Source organism: Hypanus sabinus, chromosome 13 (genome assembly GCF_030144855.1).
Source record: "Hypanus sabinus isolate sHypSab1 chromosome 13, sHypSab1.hap1, whole genome shotgun sequence".
Taxonomy (NCBI): domain Eukaryota; kingdom Metazoa; phylum Chordata; class Chondrichthyes; order Myliobatiformes; family Dasyatidae; genus Hypanus; species Hypanus sabinus.
This window is the reverse complement of record NC_082718.1, coordinates 7,520,119-7,542,339: the sequence shown is the minus strand read 5'-3', so window position 1 is coordinate 7,542,339 and position 22,221 is coordinate 7,520,119. Positions and strand designations below refer to the sequence as shown.

Below are 22,221 nucleotides of genomic sequence, written 5' to 3'. Positions count from 1 at the left end.
TTTTTGAGTGAACTGATCTTTGTTTAATACCATCTTTGTAGCATCATCCAGAAGTTTTTTCATTGCACTTCCAAAAAATTATTGACATCAGCACCTCTCTGTGACGACATCAGAATTTTCTTTAACTTAGGTGTCTGCTCAGCCACTGCCCACCACTGCAAGTGTGAACGTTGTGCATTGCGCAAGGTTCAAAAAACAATGTTTACTTTTTTTAAATCACGATCCCTTTCAGAACCCATAGTGACCTCTCGCAGAACGCTAGGGTTCTGTGGAATGCCACTCAAGAAGCCCTGCCCTAGAGGGAACAAAACTGAGCAATTTCAGTTCCTGAGGGTTAGTATCTCTGAGGACCTAACCTGGACCCAACATATTGATGCAGCTTTATAGAGGGCATGATAGCAGCTATATCTTATTAGGAGTTTGAGGAGATTTGGTATGTCACCAAAAACACTCGCAAATTTCTACAGATATACATGAAGAGCATTCTAACTGGCTGCATCATGGTCTTTTATGGGGGAGGGGGGGCCTACTGCACAGGATCGAATTAAGCTATAGAGAGTTGTAAAATTAGCCAGTTCCATCATGGGCACTAGCCTCCGTAGCATCCAGGACATCTTCAAGGAGTGGTGCCTCAGAAAGGTGGCGTCCATCATTAAGTACCCCTATCACCTAGAGGATTGACGATAGTTTTGGGCCCCATATCTCAGAGAGAGTCCAGAGGAGGTTCATGAGGATGATTCCGGGAATGAAAGGGTTAACATATGAGGAGTATTTGGCGGCTTTGGGCCCGTACTCACTGGAATTTAGAAGAATGCTGGAGGTATCTCATTGAAACCTACCAAATGTTGAAAGGACTAGATAGGGTGGATGTGGAGAGGATGTTTCCTATATCATGGGAGTATCCAGAACTAGAGGGCACGTCCTTAAAATTGATAGAGGCCCTTCCGAACGGAATTGAGGGGCGACCCTACAGAATGGAGGTGAAGGGGAATTTTTTTACCCAGAAAATAGTGAATCTGTGGAATGCTCTGCCACAGACTTTGGTGGAGGCCTAGATCATTGGTATACTTGAGGCAGAGTTGATTGTTTCTGATCAGTCAGCACATCAAATGATATGGTGAGAAGTCAGGTAGGTAGGGTTGAGTGGGATCTGGGATCAGCCATGATGAAAAGGCAGAGCAGACTCAATGGGCTGAGTGGCCTATTCTGTTCCTATGTCTTATGGTCTTACGTCCTCATCTCGTTATTACTTACCATAATTCACAGTTTTTTTCTGTTATTATGTATTGCATTGTACTGCTTCTGCCAAGTTAACAAATTTCACAACATATGCAAGTGATTTTTTTGGGGCGGCATGGTAGCATAGTGGTTAGCACAGTGGTCAGCATAGTGGTTAGCTTTACAGTACAGGTGACCCAGGTTCAATTCCTGCTACTGCCCATACGTTCTCCCCATGACCCCATAGGTTTCTTCCAGGTGTTCCAGTTTCCTCCCACAGTCCAAAGACCTACCGGTTGGTAGGTGAATTGGTCATTGTAAATTGTCACAGGATTAAGCTAGGGTTAAATAAGGGGGTTGCTGAGCAATGTAGCACGAAGGGCCTATTCCACGTTGTATCTCAAAAAGAAAAGAGAAATAAATAAATAAACCTGATTCTGATTCTGAATTGTTGAGTGAAGTCCTGCCAGTTTTAATATTCAGATTTTTTTGTAATTGAACCAAATGTTAGGACAGGAGCTTAACATCTATTTAGTATTGAAGACCAAAGCTACACTTAATGTCCTGGTAAAGCAGTCGTTAATGTATCTTTATGTCCTCCAAAATGGTCTGGTAGAGAGACATTTATCACCTGATTAGAGCAAGACAATGAACAAAGTAGCAGTTGTCTTGCTCTAAGACAGGTGATAAATGTTCAGGGAGGTATGGGATGCCCCTAAAATCAAATAGCCCAGCGGCATTCCTGTCTTTGCATGTGCATGATTAGAATGCTCCTGGGGGTGAAGTGATGAGGCCTGCCATCACACATTGCTGAAAGCCCCATCATTAGTCACCATTCTCAGGAGAGGAGGGGAGGAGAATTCACAATAAAAAATTTTCAGATAAAAGACCTCTGATGTTTTATCATGTGGAGAAGTCCCTTCATTTATATCGTACTACACAGTACCAGTCCTCTGTGAATTTTTATAATAATCTTATATTTTATTTATGCAGATACTGACAAAGAACCAAGAAAAATAGAATGTCAATAATTAAAGAGCTAAACTGTCATTTTGTTCTTAAATATCTTAAATGCAAAGCCCAAGGCGTTTTACTATTTTCGAAACCTCTGAACTGGCAGTGTTGAGTGAAAGAGATTTGATTTCTATTCTCTTTTCATCACTGTGTGTTCTTCTGTATGTAGCTGTCAGCAAGGCTCAGAGTAGACATCTGAGTTCCCTTCGTTCTCACCATGGTTGCCAAACTATGTACATGCCAGGACCTGTGTCCCAGGACTGTCAGCAGATCTTCCAACTGACTGAATAAATGAGGAAATCATATGAAATCATGCTCTGGTAGTGGCAGGTGTTCCTTGAATAAAAAGCACTGAACTGTTTCAGTCTGGGGTTCTTTCCCACTGATGTTGTGCCACCTAATCAGGTGCTGTCATTAGTTCTGTACCTCAGAGACCAGGGTAAAAAGCTGAGCAGATGGTTCCCTCCATGATTTTCAAGCACTGAGCAAGGGGTAGTAGGAAAGTGAAAAAACAGTCTAGATTTTCATTTAATAATTCATATAATTTATTCTTAAAATTGAATAAGTAAACATAACATTGGAAGTGAAATAGGAGAGCTACTGTGAGTATACTGAATTAGAACATAAAACACACGATCAATGCTATTGAGCATGGAGCTGTGAGATTAGGGAGCAAGTTCAGTGAACATACGAAATGAAAACTTTGAATAATGTACAAGAGATTCATGGGGATAAAGTTTTTGAGGGAGTTTTCAGGCTTTGACGCAGGCTTGAGATCAAGAAGCGGGAAGGGAGAATTGTGTGGCTTGGGGGAAATGTTGAACCTGGACAGAGGATTACCACAGAAAGGAAATGCAGATCAGGCACTGCATGTGGGACCCAGTTGTAGATGGAGGACTCAGGAGGTTGTCCATTATGTGAGCTTCGTGACAAAGATGTTAGATGGATAGACAGATACTTTATTGATCCCAAAGGAAATTACAGTGTCACAGTAGCATTACAAGTACACAGATATACAAATATTCAAATATTAGAAGAGAAGTAAGAAAAAATGAAAAATAAGTTACCTCAAACAGTCTAACAGGAGGAGTTCATCACTTCCCTGGCTATAAGTTGAATCATTATTATTGAGCCTACTGGCCGAGGGTAAGAATGACCTCATACAGCGCGCTTTGGAGCAGCGCAGTTGTCTTAGTCTATTATTAAAAGTGCTCCTCTGTTCAGCCAAAGTGGCATGCAGAGGGTGAGAAACATTATTCAGAATTGCCAGGATTTTCTGTAGGGTCCTTTGTTCTACCACAGCTTCCAGTGTGCCCAGTTTGACTCCTATAACAGAGCCAGCCTTTCTAAGCAGTTTATTGAGCCTGTTGGCATCACCCGTGTTGATGTTATTGCCCCAGCACACCACCGCATAGAAGATTGTACTGGTGACAATAGACTGGTCGAACATGTGAAGGAGAAGCCTGTATATTCCAAAGGACCTCTGTCTCTTCAGGAAGTAGAGACGACTCTGGCCCTTCTTGTACACAGCCTCTGTGTTGGGGCTCCACTCAAGTCTGTCATCCAGGTGCACCCCCTGGTACTTGTAGGTCCTCACCATCAATAATAACTGGGAGCAATGCAGGCTTAGTTTTTCTAAATCATCACCATCTCCTTTGTCTTACTGATGTTGAGCTCCAAAAGATTCAGCTTGCACCAACTGACAAAGTCCTCCACTAGGGCCCTGTATTCATCCTCCTATCCTCCCTTAATACACCCAACTAAAAAACATGATCTTCGCAGTGCCTCCCTGCTTATCCAATGGGACTAGACTCTGTTCAGCTGGTAGATGTGCTCCTGGTAGGCAAACTGCAGGGGATCAAGGGCTGAACTGACCAGGGGTTGGAGGTGAGTCAGGACCAGCCTCTCTAGGGTTTTCATGATGTCTGAGGTCAGAAGACATTGAAGACTTTTGGTTGCCCCTTCTTGGGTACTGGGACTACACAAGATGTTTTCCACACAATTGGGACCCTTTACAGGCTGAGACTCAGAGTGAAGATGTGCTGGAGAACTTCACACAGCTACTTAGCACACTCCTTCATGATCTTGGGGATCACACCATCTGGCCCCAATGCTTTGCCGTGTCTGAGTTTCCTCAGACACTTCTCACCTGCTCAGTAGTGAAGGTGAGTCCATGTTGACTGGGGAGTTGGTGGAAAGTGGGGGCTGAGGGAGGGGAAGATCGGGACGATAGCAGTTGATGTGTGGTGGTGTGATTGGAAGGTGCAGAGCAAAGAGGGGATGTAGACAGTGATAGTCTGTGTTCATCCACATTTGGAACTAGAGGAGAGAGGAGGGAAGACATTTCTGCTGAGGGAGCATTTGGTGCCTCGGCACCTGGCCTGGCGTGCTGAGGGGGGTGTGAACAGGAGGGCAATTGTCAAACCTATTGAAGAATTCAGGAAGGTTTCTTGACACAATATGTAGATAAGCCTACAAGAGGAGGGGCTGTACTTGAATTGGTATTGGGAAATGAACCTGGTCAGGTGTCAGATCTCTCAGTGGGAGAGCATTTTGGAGATAGTAATCATAATTCTGTTTCCTTTACAATAGCGTTGGAGAGAGATAGGAACAGACGAGTTAGAAAAGCGTTTAATTGGAGTAAGGGGAATTATGAGGCTATCAGGCAGGATATTGGAGACTAAAATTGGAAACAGATGTTCTCAGGGAAAAGTACCAATGAAATGTGGCAAATATTCAGGGGATATTTGTGTGGAGTTCTGTATAGGTACGTTCCAATGAGACAAGGAAGTTATGGTAGTGTACAGGAACCATGGTGTACAAAGGCTGTAATAAATCTAGGCAAGAAGAAAAGCTTACAAAAGGTTCAGAGAGCTAGGTGATGTTAGAGACCTAGAAGATTATAAGGCTAATGGGAAGGAGCTTAAGAAGGAAATTAGGAGAGCCAGAAGGGGCCATGAGAAGGCCTTGGCGAGCAGGATTAAGGAAAACCCCAAGGCATCCTACAAGTATGTGAAGAGCAAGAGGATAAGACGTGAAAGAATAGGACCTATCAAATGTGACAGTGGGAAAGTGTGTATGGAACTGGGGGAAATAGCAGAGGCACTTAATGAATATTTTACTTCAGTATTCACTATAGAAAAGGATCTTGGTGATTGTAGTGATGACTTTCAGCAGACTGAAAAGCTTGAGTATGTAGATATTAAGAAAGAGGATCTGCTGGAGCTTTTGGAAGGCATCAAGTTAGATACGTCACCGGGACAGAATGAGATGTACCCCAGGCTACTATGGGAGGCGAGAGAGGAGATTGCTGATGATCTGGTGATGATCTTTGTGTCATCAGTGGGGACTGGAGAGGTTCCAGAGGATTAGAGGGTTGTTAATGTTGTTCCTTTATTCAAGAAAGAGATTTGTTCAAGAGATAGCCCAGGAAATTATAGACCAGTGAGTCTTACCTCATTGGTTGGTAAGTTGATGGAGAAGATCCTGAGAGGCAGGATTTATGAACATTTGGAGGTGTATAATATAATCAGGAATAGTCAGCATGGCTTTGTGAAGCCATGGTCATGCCTTAGGGGTTTGATTGAATTTTTTGAGGATGTGACTAAACACATTCATGAAGGAGGAACAGTAGATGTAGTGTATATGGATTTCAGCAAGGCATTTGATAAGGTACCCCATGCAAGGCTTATTGAGAAAGTAAAGAGGCATGGAATCCAAGGGGACATTGCTTTGTGGATCCAGAACTGGCTTGCCCACAGAAGGCAAAGAGTGATTGTAGACTGGTCATATTTTGCATGGAGGTCAGTCACCAGTGGTGTGCCTCAGGGATCTGTTCTGGGACCTTTACTCTTCATGTGATTTTTATAAATGATCCGGATGAGGAAGTGGAGGGATAGGTTAGTAAGTTTGCTGATGCCACAAAGATTGGAGGTGTTGTGGATAGTGTGGAGGGCTGTCAGAGGTTACAGCGGGATATTGATAGGATGCAAAACTGGGCTGAGAAGTGACAGATGAAGTTCAACCCAGATAAGTGTGAGGTGGTTCATTTTGGTAGGTCAAGTATGATAGCAGAATATAGTATTAATGATAAGACTCTTGGCAGTGTGGAGAATCAGAGGGATCTTGGGGTCTGAGTCCATAGGACCCTCAAAGCAGCTGTGCAGGTTGACTCAGTGGTTAATAAGGTGTATTGGCCTTCATCAATCATGGAATTGAATTTAGGAGCCGAGAGGTAATGTTGCAGCTATCTAGGACCCTGGTCAGACCCCACTTGGTGTACTGTGCTCAGTTCTGGTCGCCTCACTACAGGAAGGATAGGGAAGCCATAGAAAGGGTGCAGAGAAGATTTACAAGGATGTTGCCTGGACTAGGGAGCATGCCTTATGAGAATAGTTGAGTGAACTCAGCCTTTTCTCCTTGGAGTGATGGAGGATGAGGGGTGACCTGATAGAGGTGTATAAGATGATGCGAGGCATTGATCGTGTGGACAGTCAGAGGCTTTTTCCCAGGGCTGAAATGGTTGCCACAAGAGGGCACAGGTTTAAGGTGCTGGAGATTAGGTACAGAGGAGATGTCAGGGTAAGTTTTTTACTCAGAGAGTGGTGAGTGCATGGAATGGGCTGCCGGCAACGGTGGTGGAGGCGGATATGAAAGGGTCTTATAAGAGACTTTTCTGAAAGGTACATGGAACTTAGAGGGCTATGGGTAACCCTAGTAATTTCTAAGGTAGGGACATGTTCGGCACAACTTTGTGGGCCAAAGGGCCTGTATTGTGCTGTAGGTTTTCTATGTTCTATGAATTGGTTTAATTCATTCACCCATTCACGGCTACATTCTGAGATTCTCCAGCTAGGCTAATTGAAGCCAGTGATGTTCTTCCTGCCTCTCCACACCTCCCGTGTGCTACTTTGCCCAAGCTTGTTCACCAGCTCTATCCTGTGTTCCACTTTAGCTACCTTGATCTTTTCCTTTTGCTCCCTCTCACATGCTTCATTTCCTCTCTGTCTCCTGATCTAAAGGATCTCTTTTTGTGGTTGAAAGAGGCAAAAGATTTTGAATAGACAGTACTGATCTGTATTCCTATATCCTGCACATTTAGGCAGTTACACTTTTTACTTATATAACCTTAAATGGTGCAAATTGCTGTTAGTGCCAGAAGCTGTATCCAATACTTGCAGTACAATTTTTATTTCAACAGTACACCAGCAGCAGGGAGTAGTGATTTTAGACATCTCATGAGACAAACTTGAGCTTGCCATAAAGCCCAAGGCAAGCTGGTAAACTGATGTTGGAAATATCTTCAGTAGCTTGTCAACCAGTTAAAATTCTTCAGTCATTTTTGGAATCTGTCCCAATACTATACATAGTTCATCCTTGCCAGGAATGACATTGATGTTCTATGTACACACAAGGTCGCTTTCTTTCATACATCTGTACACCTTGTTAATGCAAGTATCTATCAGCCAATCATGTGGCAGCAACTCAATGCATAAAAGTATGCAGACATGATCAATAGGCTCAATTGTTATTCAGAACAAATAGCAGGATGGGGAAGAAAAGTGATCTAAGTGACTTTGACCGTGGAATGATTGATGGTGCAAGACAAAGTGGTTTGAGTATCTCAGAAACCACTGATCTTGTGAGAAGACCCCAAGTAGGCCCTGCCAAGTCAATGTTGCTGCATTGTTTTCTGGAAACAGATTTTTTTTAAATTAACACCCACACACATTAGAGTTAATTTGCATGATATTTTATTTTTAAGCGCCTAACTCTATTTTGAAGTATTATTAACAGCTCTCTCATAACATTTCACACAATGACTCATAAAATAAGTTACTTTTTAACAATAGACATTTGTGTGAAGAGAGTTGTGTTGTGCGTATCATGTAAAGCTGATCACTCATTGAATTCCCAACAGCTCCTCTTTATCAGATTATTTATCTCTAATTGGTTCTTTTCTCTCTTCTGCATTTTTGCCCTAAACATTTTTGGTTTTTTCTCTCTCCCTGCATCTCCCATTGGAGTTGAACCCTTGCATCTACGCACTTATCTAACATAACTTTTTGCTTTGCTTTTGTCAAGCAGTACAACCAAGATCTGTAATTTAGCATTTAAAGGATTTCTGGAAATTATAATGTGGCTGCTTATTAATTAACTTAGAAGTCCACAACATCCTAAATGACCATCTGAACATCATGGAATTGTCATGACACAGGAGCTATTCAGCCCATTGAGTCAAACAATTTTGTTACGCACTTCAGTGCCAAAACAGAAAACTTTAAAGATCTGTTTAAGAAGTGTGTGGGCTTTATTTTATTAAAGAGATGCATAGAATTCCAAAGCAAAGAGGGTATATCAAGCATTTACCATTGACTGTTTAGTCTTCCTCTGGAGTATCGTGCCTCGGAACTACATTTCAGTAATAGTCATCTCTCTGTTGGGGTCATCCACTGCACCTGGTGCTCTCTGTGCAACTTCCTGTACATCAGTGATACCCAACATAGATTGGGGGACCACTTTATCAAGCGCCTTCACTCCGTCTGCCACCAAGGTGGATTTCCCAGTGCCCACCCCATTTTCACTCTATTTCCCATTACCAGTCTGATGTGTCCATCCATGGCCTTATCTCTTGCCATGCTGAGGCCACTCAGGTTGGAGGAGCAAATCATCACAGTCCATCTGGGTAGCCTCCAATCTTAAGGCATAAACATTGATATCTCTAACTTCCAGTAATTTCTCCCCTTCCTCCTTTTCACTTTTCCAGTTCCCCATTCTAGCTTCCCACTTACACCTTCCCTTTTCTTCACCTATGCATCATTTGCAAGGCTGCTCCTCCTCCTTCCTTATCTCTCATGGTCCACTCTCCTCTCCTATCAGATACCTTCTTCTTCAGCCCTGTACCTTTATCACCAACCACCTCTCAGCTTCTCATTATCCCCCCTCCTACATACCTTCCCCTCACCTGGTTTTACCTGTTACCTGCAAGCTTGTACTCCTTTCCCTCCCCCTACTTTCTTATTCTGGCATCTTCCACTCTTACTTTCCATTCCTGATAAGGGGGTCTCAGCCCAAAACATGAACTATTTATTCCCCTCCTTAGATGCTGCCTGACCTGCTGAGTTGCTCTGGCATTCTGTGTGTGTTGCTCTGGACTTCCAGCCTCTGCAGTATCTCATATGTTAGCTTAGGCTTAATATGCTTATCTCTCCTCAATGGACTAAATCCCATTCTAGGAGTCAATCCAATGAGGTTTTGCCACACATCCTCTTTCACATTATGTGTTATTTGGATACTGAGAGGAATTCATTGGCCAAAGCTGAGGTGAAATTATCTTTTTTTGGGCAAGTGGTGAAAGGAGAGTCATAGAATTGTAAAAACACTTGCAGAAGCTGTGGTCAAAGAGCCAGAAACTGGTTTTACTTGGTCAACTCAGGCAAGGTGAACCTTCTGTTCTGCTGTATGATGCATAGAAGATAGCATGATGCTATAACAGCCTAGGGCTTCAGGGTTCAGAGTTCAATTCCGATGTCATGTGTAAGGAATCTGTCTGTCCTCTTGGTGGAATCCGTGGGTTTTCTCCAGGTGCTTCAGTTTCCTCCTACAGACCAAGGATATATCTGTTGGTAGTTTAGTTGGTCATTGTAAATTGTCCCGAGATTAGGCTAGGATTAAATCAGGATCGTTGGGCCATGCTGTTAGAAAGGCAAGAAAGGCAGATTCCACGCTGTATCTCAATAATAATAATTTAAAAAATTCATGAAGATAAAACAATGGTCAGAATATTTAACACCATGGTCGTAAATCAGAAATTGTGCATTCAAGTGAAATTCTAGTTTTTATATGTGATTATAACATAATGTCAGAGCTCTTGCTATAAGATGAAATGTTGAAATCTCAGATAGGCATAAAAGATCCTAATCTTATCCTGAAGAAAACAGGGATTCCTGGTAATTATCCCTAAATTAACATCATTAACAGTGAACAATGTTGTCATTGTTGTCAATGTTGTCATTATTTTGTATGGGTACTCTCTGCATTCAACTTACTTGAATTTTTAGTCAACAAGACCATGAGATATAGAAACAGAATTAGGCCATTCAGCCCATCAAGTCTGCTCTGCCATTCTGCATACCTCTTCTTACTTCATTGGCTTTTGTGGGCTATGATAGATGAAAGCAAAAACTTGCAGATTGTGGATTTCTGAAATAAAAAAAAGGATTTTTTACGCATGCTCAGCAAATCAGATCATGACTGCTGAAAGTGGAACATATTTCAGCTCAAAGAACCTTGTTAAAACTGTCTTGATATTGTGAAAGTGCTACATAAAACACATTGTTCTTCAATTATTGCATGTTTATTGCAATGATTTAATATATGTTTGATCATCACTAATATTAAAAATATAATTCCAATTCAGTTCTCTGAAACCCTCTCTCTTACTGCCTCCTGCTCTGTGATCTTTGCTGCCCTCCTTCAACCATGTGCTCACCCAAACCCATTACCACAGACACATCTACCTTGTACTTCTTCCTCCCCTCACCCTCCCTACCCCTTCCATTTAAGTCCTGATGAAGGGTCTCAGCCCGAAACGTCAGCTGTTTATGCTTTTCCACAGGTGCTGCCTAACCTGCTGAGTTCCTCCAGCATTTTGTGTGTGTTGCTTTCAGCTTCCAGCATCTGCAGATTTCCTCGTGTTTGTAATACCAATGTCTTGCTTTTTCTTTGCAGAACACTGAGATTTGCACAATCCTTTGTCTGAATGCCATGTTTAACTTGATAGCTGGAGCACTCTTCCTGTTAGGTTTGTTGCCTGGTAAAGTGTGTATTTATTCTTTACCAGTGAGCAGTTGCTTGTTTCCTATCATACATTTTAATGTAGATTTCCAGGATAATACAGACAAACCTTGTCTCACACCTTTGTAGGTCACATTATTCAGATTTAGAACATGAATTTCAGAATGAGCAAGATTGCTTTCAAGATTTGTGTAAATTTCTATTATCTTGTAATGATTAAACGCCCCTCAACGATAATTATTCAATTAATCCTTACTAATTAAGAATGTTGTATCTAAAATCACCATTTCTTCATTGGTTCCTCAATACACTGATGTAGAGGACCATCATTGAAGGTGAGGGGAGCAGGTTCAAGGGGGATGAGAGTGGTGGATGCCTGGAATGCGCTGCCTGTATGGTGGTAAGGCAGATACATTAGAGGCTTTTTAAGAGACATTTGGATAAGCGCATGAATGTAAGGAAGATGGAGGGATATGGACATTGTGTAGGTAGGAGGGATTAATATTTAGGTGTTTTTAATTTGCAGTTCAGCTGACTTGGCAAAACTTTGTGGGCTGAATGGCCTATCCTGTGCTGTACTCTTCTATGTTCTATCTCACATACAGTCCATGAATTCATCTTCTTCCTTAACAATCATGCATTCGACTCATTTACCAATTTGCACATAGTTCAGAAGTAAACCAGATCTTATCACCTTTGTGGTTCAGCTTTACAATATGGACTGTAGCTTTTCATAGTCTTTCAATAGTAATTTTCCATGTAATAAGTGAACCATGCCTATTGAATCTTCATCTCTGGCTTTAATTCCCTGAGCTTTTGTGACTCAGTTTAAGCACCTTTAGTTTAAAGGCATCTGATGAAGGGTCTAGGCCCAAAACATCGACTGCTTGTTCCCCTCCATAGATGCTGCCTGACATGCTGAGCTCCTGGGACATTGTGTATATCACTCTAGATTGCCAGCATCTGCAGTATCGCTTGTGCCATTGTTTAACTGTAGTTTTACATATCAACCTTTTATCCCAGTTTACTCAGGGCAGACCTTTCTCATCCTGTTGAAGTTGGCCCTTCTCCAATTGCTTTATTTTATCTTGGTGCCATTAGTACTTTTTCATACAGTAGCTCTTCCTAAAGTTTATTCTGATCACATTTTCTGAGATGTTCCTTGTTTTCAAGTGCTTTCATTGTCTTGTCCCTTCTATATCTGTGATCTTTTCATTTCTGTCAGCAAAGCTTCTCAATGGGTGAGTAATATACTGATCAAGAATATTCTCCTAAATGTAGGAACCCCTTTCATCTATGCCAGTTATTTTATTGTTAATTCTGTCCAATCCCTTATTATTAATTTTTTGGTTTTACGATTCTCTGTAATTTCTCTTCAAAATTCCTCTTTAATATTTGTCATTGAAACGTTGGTTAAAATCAATGCCTGTACCTGGCTTGAAGCCCAAGAAGAGTTTATTCATCCTTAGGATTGTTTCTGGGTTTGTTTGCTGAACCTGGAACAACCCTACTGTCAAGCTGCCAACCCGAGCTACCAATCTTCTCTTTCATTTCATCCTGAGAATTATTTAAGAATAGAGAGATCTTGGAACGTAAATCCATAGTTCCCTGAATTAGCCATAAGGAGTAAGGCAATTTGGGTTGTTTTCTCTGGAGCGTAAGAGGCTGAGTGGTGACCTAAAAGAAATAAATAAAGTTCTTCTAAGAGGTATACATAGGGTTTAAGATGAGAATCAGAATCAGGTTTATTATCACTGATATGTGTTGTGCAAGTTCATAGGAAATCTGCAAGGCATTTTTAACCCAGCGTATGGTAGGTATTTGGAACGTGCTGCCAGAGTGTGGTGGAAGCAGGTACAATGACAAAGATAGATACCGTACATCAACAAGCAAGGCATAGAGAGATACTGTCTATGTGCAGGTATATGAGATTGGCATTATTGTCGGCACAAACATGGTGAGCCCATTCTTCAGCTATACTTCAGTACTTCTGCTTATTTATTTGCAATGCAGCACAGAGTAAACCCTTCGAGCTCTGCCACCCCAGCAGTCCCACAACCCTGATTAAACTCAGCCTAATCACAGGACAATTTACAATGACCAATTAACCTACCCGCTACACCTTTGGACTGTGGGAGGGAACTGGAGCACCCGGGAAAGCCCATGGTTTCCACGAGGAGGATGCACAGAGACTCTTACAGAACGGTGCCAGAATTTAACTCTGAACTCTGGAACATCCCGAGCGCTGATAGCATTGTGCTAACTGCTACGCACCCATGATATGTTCTATTGTATGTACACATGGTGATAGAACCACTTTGACTTCACCGTGACCACTACCCTTGACCCCTCCTCTCTCTCTGACTTGTATTTCTCCAGCACTGGATAGCAGAATTTCCTCCAACTAAATATTGGGAAGAAGAAGCTATTTTTGGTTTCTGTCACAGGCTTCATTCGTGAACAAACAACTCCATTCCCTCTGGGCAGCTTTCTAAAATTTAACTAGACTGTTAACAAACTTGATGTTACAGTGACTCAGAAGCTTGAGCCAAATATCCATTTCACAAATAAAACTACATTTTCCCACCTCCTCAGATTTACTGTCTCACCTCATTTGTGTCTCAAACCCAAATCTCTGCTTCTGATATCTCTGAATGGCTATTACAGTGCACCCTTGACTGGCTCTGTAAACTTGTCATCCTAATCTCTGTTGATTGTGTCCTAATTCATGCCAGGTCATATTTATCCATCATCTATGTCATTATCTTGCTAACCTATACTTTTTCTATTTAAAGATGACCTTGATTTTAAAAGTCACATTCTTGTTTCTAAATACCTCTGTCATCTTGTGCTTTCTTGGTTCTTTAACCCCAAGTTACCTCTGATCTCAGAATTCTGGCTTCTTGCACACCCTTGAATTTAAATCACTCTACCACTGACAACCACATTATACAATGTGCCACAGTAGCATAGAAGTCAACATAATACTGCTGCAGAATTGGCATTCAGGGTTAAATTCCTGCTGCTGTATGTAAGGCATTTGTATATTCTCCCTGTGACCGTGTTGGTTTCCTTGGGTGCTCTGGTTTCCTCCCACAGTCCAAAGACATATGGGTTGGTGTTATAAGTTGTTGGTGTGCGATGTTTGTGCTGGAAGCATGATGTCACTTGCAGGCACCTCTCAGCACATAATCGTACTGTGTTGGTCTTTGACACAAATGATGGCTTTAATTTCAATGTATGTGTGATAATGTACATATCTTTACCTTCAGCTGCCAATTTAATCATCTGCATTTTTCCACGTTTCTTGCTCCTTTATACCTGTCTCATCAACCAATTTTTCTTGTAATTCCAACCTTTTCCTTCACGTCATATTCACTAATATGTTCTTATGTACCTCTCTTGTTAACTTTTATTTAAAAATGTCTTTCATCTTCCTTTAGGCTTTAACTTCATTAAAGGAGTTGCATAAATAAAAATTATTACTATCTTACCAAATCCTAGTAAAATAACAAAAAGCATATTTTTTTTCAGTAGGGGGTTAAGATAATATGAGAATTGGGATAATTCCAACACTGAGCTGTCCTTTTTAATAAGCTCTTTGTAAAACTAGATTCTCGTTGTCATTACAGGAGCATTGTTCAATCAGAAGAGAAACTAGTCATTAGTGCATCATGGGTAAAGGATGAGGATATCAGTCGGTTGCTAACATCCCTCCCAAGCTGGAAAAACATGGCTCAACCTAAACAGATGAGGCTTAAGCGAGAAGATGAGGAAGACTTTACAAGGTAAGATTTACATTTCATCTTTTAATCTCAAATTTCTTCATTCTGAGCTAAAAAATATTTCCAGCTCTACTGTATTCAAGTTGATAATATAAAAGTGAGATTAAATAAGAAATGTTCCACTGTGATAAGAGAATGAAAAGATATTTTGAATTTGTGTGCCTTTTAATATTCTTAGCTGAAATCATCCCACCTTGGTCTCAAACCATATGATAAAGGTATATTGTGAAACAAGAAGTTGAAACTGAAGGAAGTTGTATTAATATCAAGAACTCCAGTTGGGATTAAATCCACTGAGCATACACTGTCTAGAAATACAAGTTATTTACAGATACAGTGTAGATTAGTTCCTTCTGTTCCAACATGCCACACTTCCCAGCAACCTACCTATTTAACCCTTGCCTAATAGCAGGACTATCTACAATAACCAATTAAACTACGAAACGGTATGCCTTTGGAATACGGATGGAAACCGGAAGGGCCCAGAGGAAACCCATGTGAATTATACAAACTCCTTACAGGCAGCATTGGAATTGAACTCCGAACTCCATCGTTCTGATCTGCAGTAGCATAGCGCTAGCCACCCATGGTACAGTTCAGGGCCCCAAACAATCTTCCCAGGTGAGATGACACTTCACCTGTGAATCTGTTGGTGTCATCTGCTGTATCCGGTGCTCCTGGTGTGGCCTGCTATATATCAGAGAGACCCGAAGTAGATTGGGAGACCACTTTGCCAAGCACCTACAATCCGTCAACAAAAAATTGTGGGACTTCCCAGTAGCCACCCATTTTAATTCCGCTTCCCATTCCTATTCCGACGTGTCAGTCCATGGTCTCCTCTACTGTCATGATGAGGCAACATTCAGGTTAGAGGAGCAACACCTTATATTCCGCCTGGGTAGCCTACAACCTGTTGGCACGAAAATCGATTTCTCAAGCTTCTGGTAATGGCCCATTCCCCAACTCCCTTTCCCTCTCTCGCTTTATTTTCTTCCCTGTCCATCACCTCCCTCTGGTGCAACATCCCCTTTTCTTTCTTCCATGGCTTCTGTCCTCTCCTATTAGATTACCCCCTTCTCCATCCTCGCACCAGCTTCTTACTCTGACACCTCATCTTTTTTTCTCCAGTCTTGATGAAGGCTCTGTTCACTCTTCTCCATAGCTGCTGCCTGCCTGCTGAGTTCCTCCAATATTGTGTGGGAGTGTAATTAGGCCATTTGGCCCATCAAGTTTAGACACAATCTAAGGAGTTCATGGTAAGCCTGGTCCCATAAGAGATAAGTCTGTGGAGTGAAAACAAAGAGATGACAGCTGAATTAAAAAGGTAGTTTGCATTTGTCTTTGTCACAGAGATTGCCAGTGTCTCTACTGTCCGTAACGCTGCTGGTGTTTAGGGCTGCGATGAAAGTCCTCCATCTCTGGTAGTGTTCCGGGCTTCCTTCATTGTGTTAGTAGTTTGGTTTTCACTGCTGTCAGTCATGCAAATTCCAGGTGGAGACTCAGGAATACCGTCACACACAGTTGTAGAAAGGTTCTCCATTGATGTTTCCGTAACAGTTTTGTTTTACCAGTCAGTGCTGTTAGCCTTGAGTTAAACTGCCGAACCTGGAGGAGCAGTGGACCACTCTTTGCCTCTACCCTTTGACATGTTTGGAATGGGTGATCCTACTAAGAGCCAAAGCACAAAGCCATGACTCCAGCCAGCATGCACTCCGGGTCATTGAGGCACACAAGCCTCCAAAACCTACGACAAGATTGTGGTCCTCTTGGAGAGAGATTGCAAGTATTGTCCCAGAGCAGCCATAAATTGAGAATCGAAGGGAAGGAAGGGGTCACCAACTGGTGGAGACACAGGCAGACAAGGCCACTGGTCCTAATGATCCAATCTAGCAAAATAAATGAAGTGTAGTGTAGTGGGATAATTGATGTGTAGGTTTTAATTTTGCAACACTAATGAAATGGAGGGATAGGATCCATGAGAATGGAAAATACTAAATAAATCTCTGTTCAAAAGGGTGAAATACAAAGGAAACTCCAGGCCAGTTAGCTTAATATATATTGCAAGGAAAACATTAGAGCTACTAAAAAAGGTGTTTTAGTAGGGCACCTTGAAAAATTCAAATTAATCAGGCAAATTCAACATGGGTTTTTTAGCGAGTGTGTTTTACCAGTTTCTTGGAATTCTTCAAGTAAACAACATATCCTGCAGACAGAGGGAACAGGTGAAGACTAGCTGATTAACAGGGAGGAAAAAAGACTTAAATAGATATTGTAATAATTGACACGATTAAATTAGTTGTATGGCGCAGAAATTAGTATTAGAATTTATAGATGACTTGAATGAAAGCACTGAAGACATATTTACTAAGTTTGTTGACACAAAGAAAGTTAGAAACATAAATTGTGAAACAATAATAAGGCTGCTAAAGTATATAGTGTGACGACCCATTTACTGCGCAGGCGAACCGGCTCACAAATAGTCAGCGTGCAGGGGGAGACTTTGGTAATGCACCTCCGATGTCATTTCCGCCCAGGGAGGGCGGGCGCTAGGGATTTAAATACCAGCACCGTGAAGTTTGAATAAACTAGTCTCGAAACGACTTACCAACTGCGTGTCGTTATTTCAGCGCTGTGTGTAGCACATCGCTATATTGGTGACCCCGACGGTCCAAACGGGATTTGGACCAAAGATGACCGACTCTTCATCTGTTCACGCAGTTTCGCTCAAACTGCCGACTTTCTGGACGCTGCGACCACGTGTGTGGTTTAGCCAAGCAGAAGCCCAGTTCCAGATTCGGCAGATATCCTCTGATTCCACACGTTACTACCACATGGTGAGCGCCCTTGACCAGCAGACGGCCGCCCAGGTTGCGGATTTCATACAGTCGCCCCCGGAAGAAGGCAAATATGAAGCATTCAAACTGCTGCTCATTGGGACCTTTGGCCTCTCACGGCGTGAGCGGGGTGCCCGCCTGCTTCACCTGGACGGTTTGGGAGACAGGCTGCCGTCAGCATTGATGAACGAGATGCTGGCCCAGGCCGACGAACACAAGTTCATGTTTGAGCAAGCGTTCCTAGAGCAACTGCCCGAGGACATACATCTGCTGCTGGCCGACGCAGATTTCAGCAACCCACGGAAGGTGGCGGCCCAGGCAGGCGTGCTTTGGAAAGCCAAGAGAGAGAGCGTGGCATCCGTCAGTCAGATTACCAGGCCACGCACCCAACAGCAGACCAGACCAGGCCCGGCAGGGAAGCGCACACAACACAGAGGCAGGAGTGAGGAGGACAGTGAACAGTGGTGTTTCTACCACCAGCGGTGGGGCACAGAAGCCCGCCGTTGTCGCCCACCCTGCAAGGGCCAGGTCCATCTGCCGCTAATGACTGTGGCGGCTGGCCACCAGGACATCCTCTTGTACATCTGGGACAAACAGTCGGGACGCCACTTCTTGGTTGACACCGGAGTGGAGATCAGCGTTTTGCCCCAGACGGGGTACAACACCCGCAACAGGAAGCCATGACCCACCCTGAGGGCCACAAATGGTAGCACGATACAGATCTATGGCACCCACGCAGTGCAGCTGCAGTTCGGCACCAGCCGGTTCACGTGGGACTTCACACTGGCCGCAGTGGCCCAACCACTCCTGGGGGCGGACTTCTTGCGAACTCACAGGCTGCTGGTCGACTTGCAAGAGAAAAGACTGGTACATGCCGAGACTTTCCAGACGTTCTCCCTGGGTGAAGCCAAGTTGCCGGCCCTACACCTGAACTCCATCACGCTGTCGGACAACGAATTCACCAGAATCCTGGTGGACTTCCTATCGATTCTGGCACCGCAGTTCACGGCAGCCCTGCCCAGACACGGGGTACAGCAGCACACCCCGACCCAGGGACCACCCCTCCATGTCCGCACACGAAGTCTCCCCCTGGAAAAGCTCCGCCTGGCGAAGGAGGAGTTCAAGAGGATGGAGGAATTGCGGATCATACGGAGGTTCGACAGCCCATGGGCCTTCCCCCGCACATGGTGCCCAAAGCAGCCGGGGGTTGGAGACCATGCGGTGATTACCGCAGACTGAACGAGGCTACTGCTCCAGACAGCTACCCCGTGCCGCACATACAGGACTTTGCAGCAAACCTGCACGGGGCAAGAATCTTTTCCAAAGTAGACCTCGTCCAGGGATACCATCAAATCCCAGTGCACCCTGAAGACATCCCCAAAGCAGCACTCATCACCCCGTTCGGCCTTTTCGAGTTCCTCCAAATGCCGTTCGGCCTGAAGAATGCCACACAGACGTTCCAGCGGCTAATGGATGCAGTGAGACGCGACCTGGACTTTGCGTTCATCTATTTGGACGACATCCTTATAGCCAGCAGTAGTTGTCAGGAGCATCTGTCCCACCTCCGCCAGCTCTACTCCCGCCTGAGTGATGTCGGCCTCACGATCAACCCGGCCAAATGCCAGTTCGCTCTCGACTTCCTGGGCATAGGATTACCAAAGACGGGGCAACACCTCTGCCCGCCAAGGTAGACGTGATCCGCCACTTCGCCCGGCCCAACAAAGGCCTGCAGGAGTTTGTCGGTATGGTGAACTTCTACCACCGTTTCCTCCCCTCAGCTTCCCATATCATGCGCCCTTTGTACACCCTGATGTCGGGTAAAGGCAAGGACATTACTTGGGACGAGGAGGCCGTGGCCGCTTTCGTTAAAGCCAAGGAAGCCTTGACAGATGCTGCGATGCTGGTGCACCCCAGAACGGACGTTCCAACCGCCCTCACCGTGGACGCATCCGACACAGCAGTCGGTGGGGTGCTGGAGCAGCTCATCAAGGGGCGCTGGCAACCCCTGGCATTCTTCAGCAAGCACCTACGACCACCCGAACTCAAGTAAAGTGCTTTCGACCGGGAGCTGTTGGCACTGTATCCAGCAATCTGGCATTTCAGGTACTTCTTAGAAGGCAGGACGTTCGCCGCGTTCACGGACCACAAACCGTTGACTTTCACATTCACGAAGGTGTCAGATCCCTGGTCGGCTCGCCAGCAGCGACATCTGTCCTACATCTCCGAGTACACGACGGATATCCAGCATGTCTCGGGAAAGGACACCATCGTGGCGGACACACTCTCCAGACCAGCTGTCCAGGCCCTGTCCCTTTTTTTTTATTACACTACTGGGGGTGGACTATGCAGCACTGGCGGAGGTGCAGCAGGCAGACGACGAGATGCCCAGGTGATAGGACCCTCCTGTGCGACGTGGCTACCGGCCAACCTCTCCCCATCGTCCCGGCAGCCTGGAGGCGGCGGGTTTTTGACTCCATACACGGTTTGGTGCACCCATCTATCAGGGCAACCGTCCGGCTGGTCTCCAGCAAGTTTGCATGGCACGGACTTCGCAAGCAGGTCAGTGAATGGGCCAGAACGTGCGCGCAGTGCCAAACAGCCAAGGTGCAGCGGCACACTAAAGCCCCGTCGCAGCAGTTCAAACCCACCCACCGGAGGTTCGACCACATTCACGTGGATATCGTGGGCCCCCTACCAGTGTCCCAAGGAGCGCAGTACCTCCTAACTATGGTAGATCGGTTCACGAGGTGGCCAGATGCGGTCCTGCTCACCGACACATCTGCTGATTCCTGCCCCCGAGCACTGATTGCAACCTGGGTAGAATGCTTCGGGGTACCGGCCCACATTACCTCCAACAGAGGTGCCCAGTTCACCTCCAGCCTGTGGTCGGCTGTGGCCAGCCTGTTGGGAACCCAGCTGCACCACACAACTGCCTACCACCCACAGTCGAACAGACTGGTGGAACGCTTCCACTGTCACTTGAAGTCGGCTCTCATGGCCCGCCTGAGAGGACCTAACTGGGTGGACGAGCTTCCCTGGGTCCTGCTCGGAATTCGCACAGCGCCCAAAGAGGATCTGCATGCCTCGTCGGCCAAGTTGGTGTATGGCGCACCCCTCGCCGTCCCAGGAGAGTTCATACCAGCCCCAAGGGGGCAAGAGGAAGAACCTGCAGCAGTCCTGGACAGACTACATGAGATGCTCGGCAACCTGGCCCCCGTACCAACTTCACAGCACAGGCTGACCCCGACCCATGTACCCAAAGAACTGCAAAACTGTAAGTTTGTGTTTGTACGAAGGGGTGGACACCGGGCGCCGCTACAGCGGCCGTACGAGGGGCCGTTCAGGGTGATCAACAACAACGGGTCCATGTACGTTCTGGACTTTGGGAGGAGAGAGGAGGTTTTCACGGTGGACCGACTCAAACCAGCCCATGTGGACTTGGCGCAGCCGGTCGAGGTTCAGGCACCGTGGCGCAGAGGCAGACCTCCCAAACAGAGGCTGATCCAGACTGTGGACATTAGGGGGTGTATCACCGGTTCTGGGAGGGGGGGGTTATGTGGCGACCCACTTTCTGCGCAGGCGAACCAGCTCACAAATAGCCAGCGTGCGGGGGGAGACTTCGGTAATGCACCTCCGATGTCATTTCCGCCCGGAGAGGGCGGGCACTAGGGATTTAAATACCAGCACCGCGAAGTTTGAATAAACTAGTCTTGAAACGACTTACCGACTGCGTGTCGTTATTTCAGCGCTGTGTGTAGCACATTGCTACAATAGAAAGATTAATCAAGTCAATAAAGATACAGCCTGGAGTATAATGTAGGAAACTGGGAAATTGTTTATTTTGGCAGGAGAGGTGTAAAAGGACAGATTGTCACAATGGTGGAAGTCTGCAGACCTTTGAGGTGCAGAGGGATCTGCTCATCCTAGTGCAGGATTCACAAAATCTGGCAAGCAGTTATAGCAGTAACTAGGAAATCAATAGAATGCTGTTGTACTTTGCTAGGGGAATTGGATACAAAGGTAGGGAGGTTACGCATTAGTTATGTCAAACGTTGGTGAGATTGTGTATTGCAGAAATCTTCTGATTTAAGAAAGACTATCGCTGTGTCAGAAGGAGTCCAACGCAAGGTTTACGAGGGAGGACTTAGCTGACTGGTCATGTTACGTGCTGTAGTTTAGAAGAGTGAGGAGCTATATGTTTGGAATATACAATCCTGATGCGCCATGACAGGCTGGTTATGGGAAGTTTGTTTCCTCATGTGGGAGAATTCATGTCTGTGTGCCACCATTCAAAAATATGAGGTAATTATGGGTTATGTTTTTTCAGAAGATGCTGTATTCTTGTTTGGACTATCAATATAGTAGATAAGAATAAAGATTAGTTTTACGTACAACAAGCTGGAGGAACTCAGCAGGTCGGGCAGCATCCGTGGAAACGAACCGTCAACGTTTCAGGCCGAGACCCTTCATCAGGACTGAAGAGGGAGGGGGCAGGGGCCCTATAAAGATGGTGGGGGGAGGGTGGGAAGAAGAAGGCTGGTAGGTGCCAGGTGAAAAACCAGTAAGAGGAAAGA

At 44.7% G+C, this 22,221-nt stretch overlaps 1 protein-coding gene across 1 annotated transcript in view; it reads left to right on the top strand.

Annotated features, from left to right (window-relative positions):
* Positions 1 to 22,221, top strand: part of exoc4 (exocyst complex component 4) — a 502,794-nt gene that overhangs the window by 424,918 nt on the left and 55,655 nt on the right. Inside the window, exon 12 of the mRNA XM_059987073.1 lies at positions 14,661 to 14,816. Within this exon, the coding sequence (XP_059843056.1) occupies positions 14,661 to 14,816 (156 nt within the window). The remainder of the gene's footprint in view (positions 1 to 14,660; positions 14,817 to 22,221) is intronic.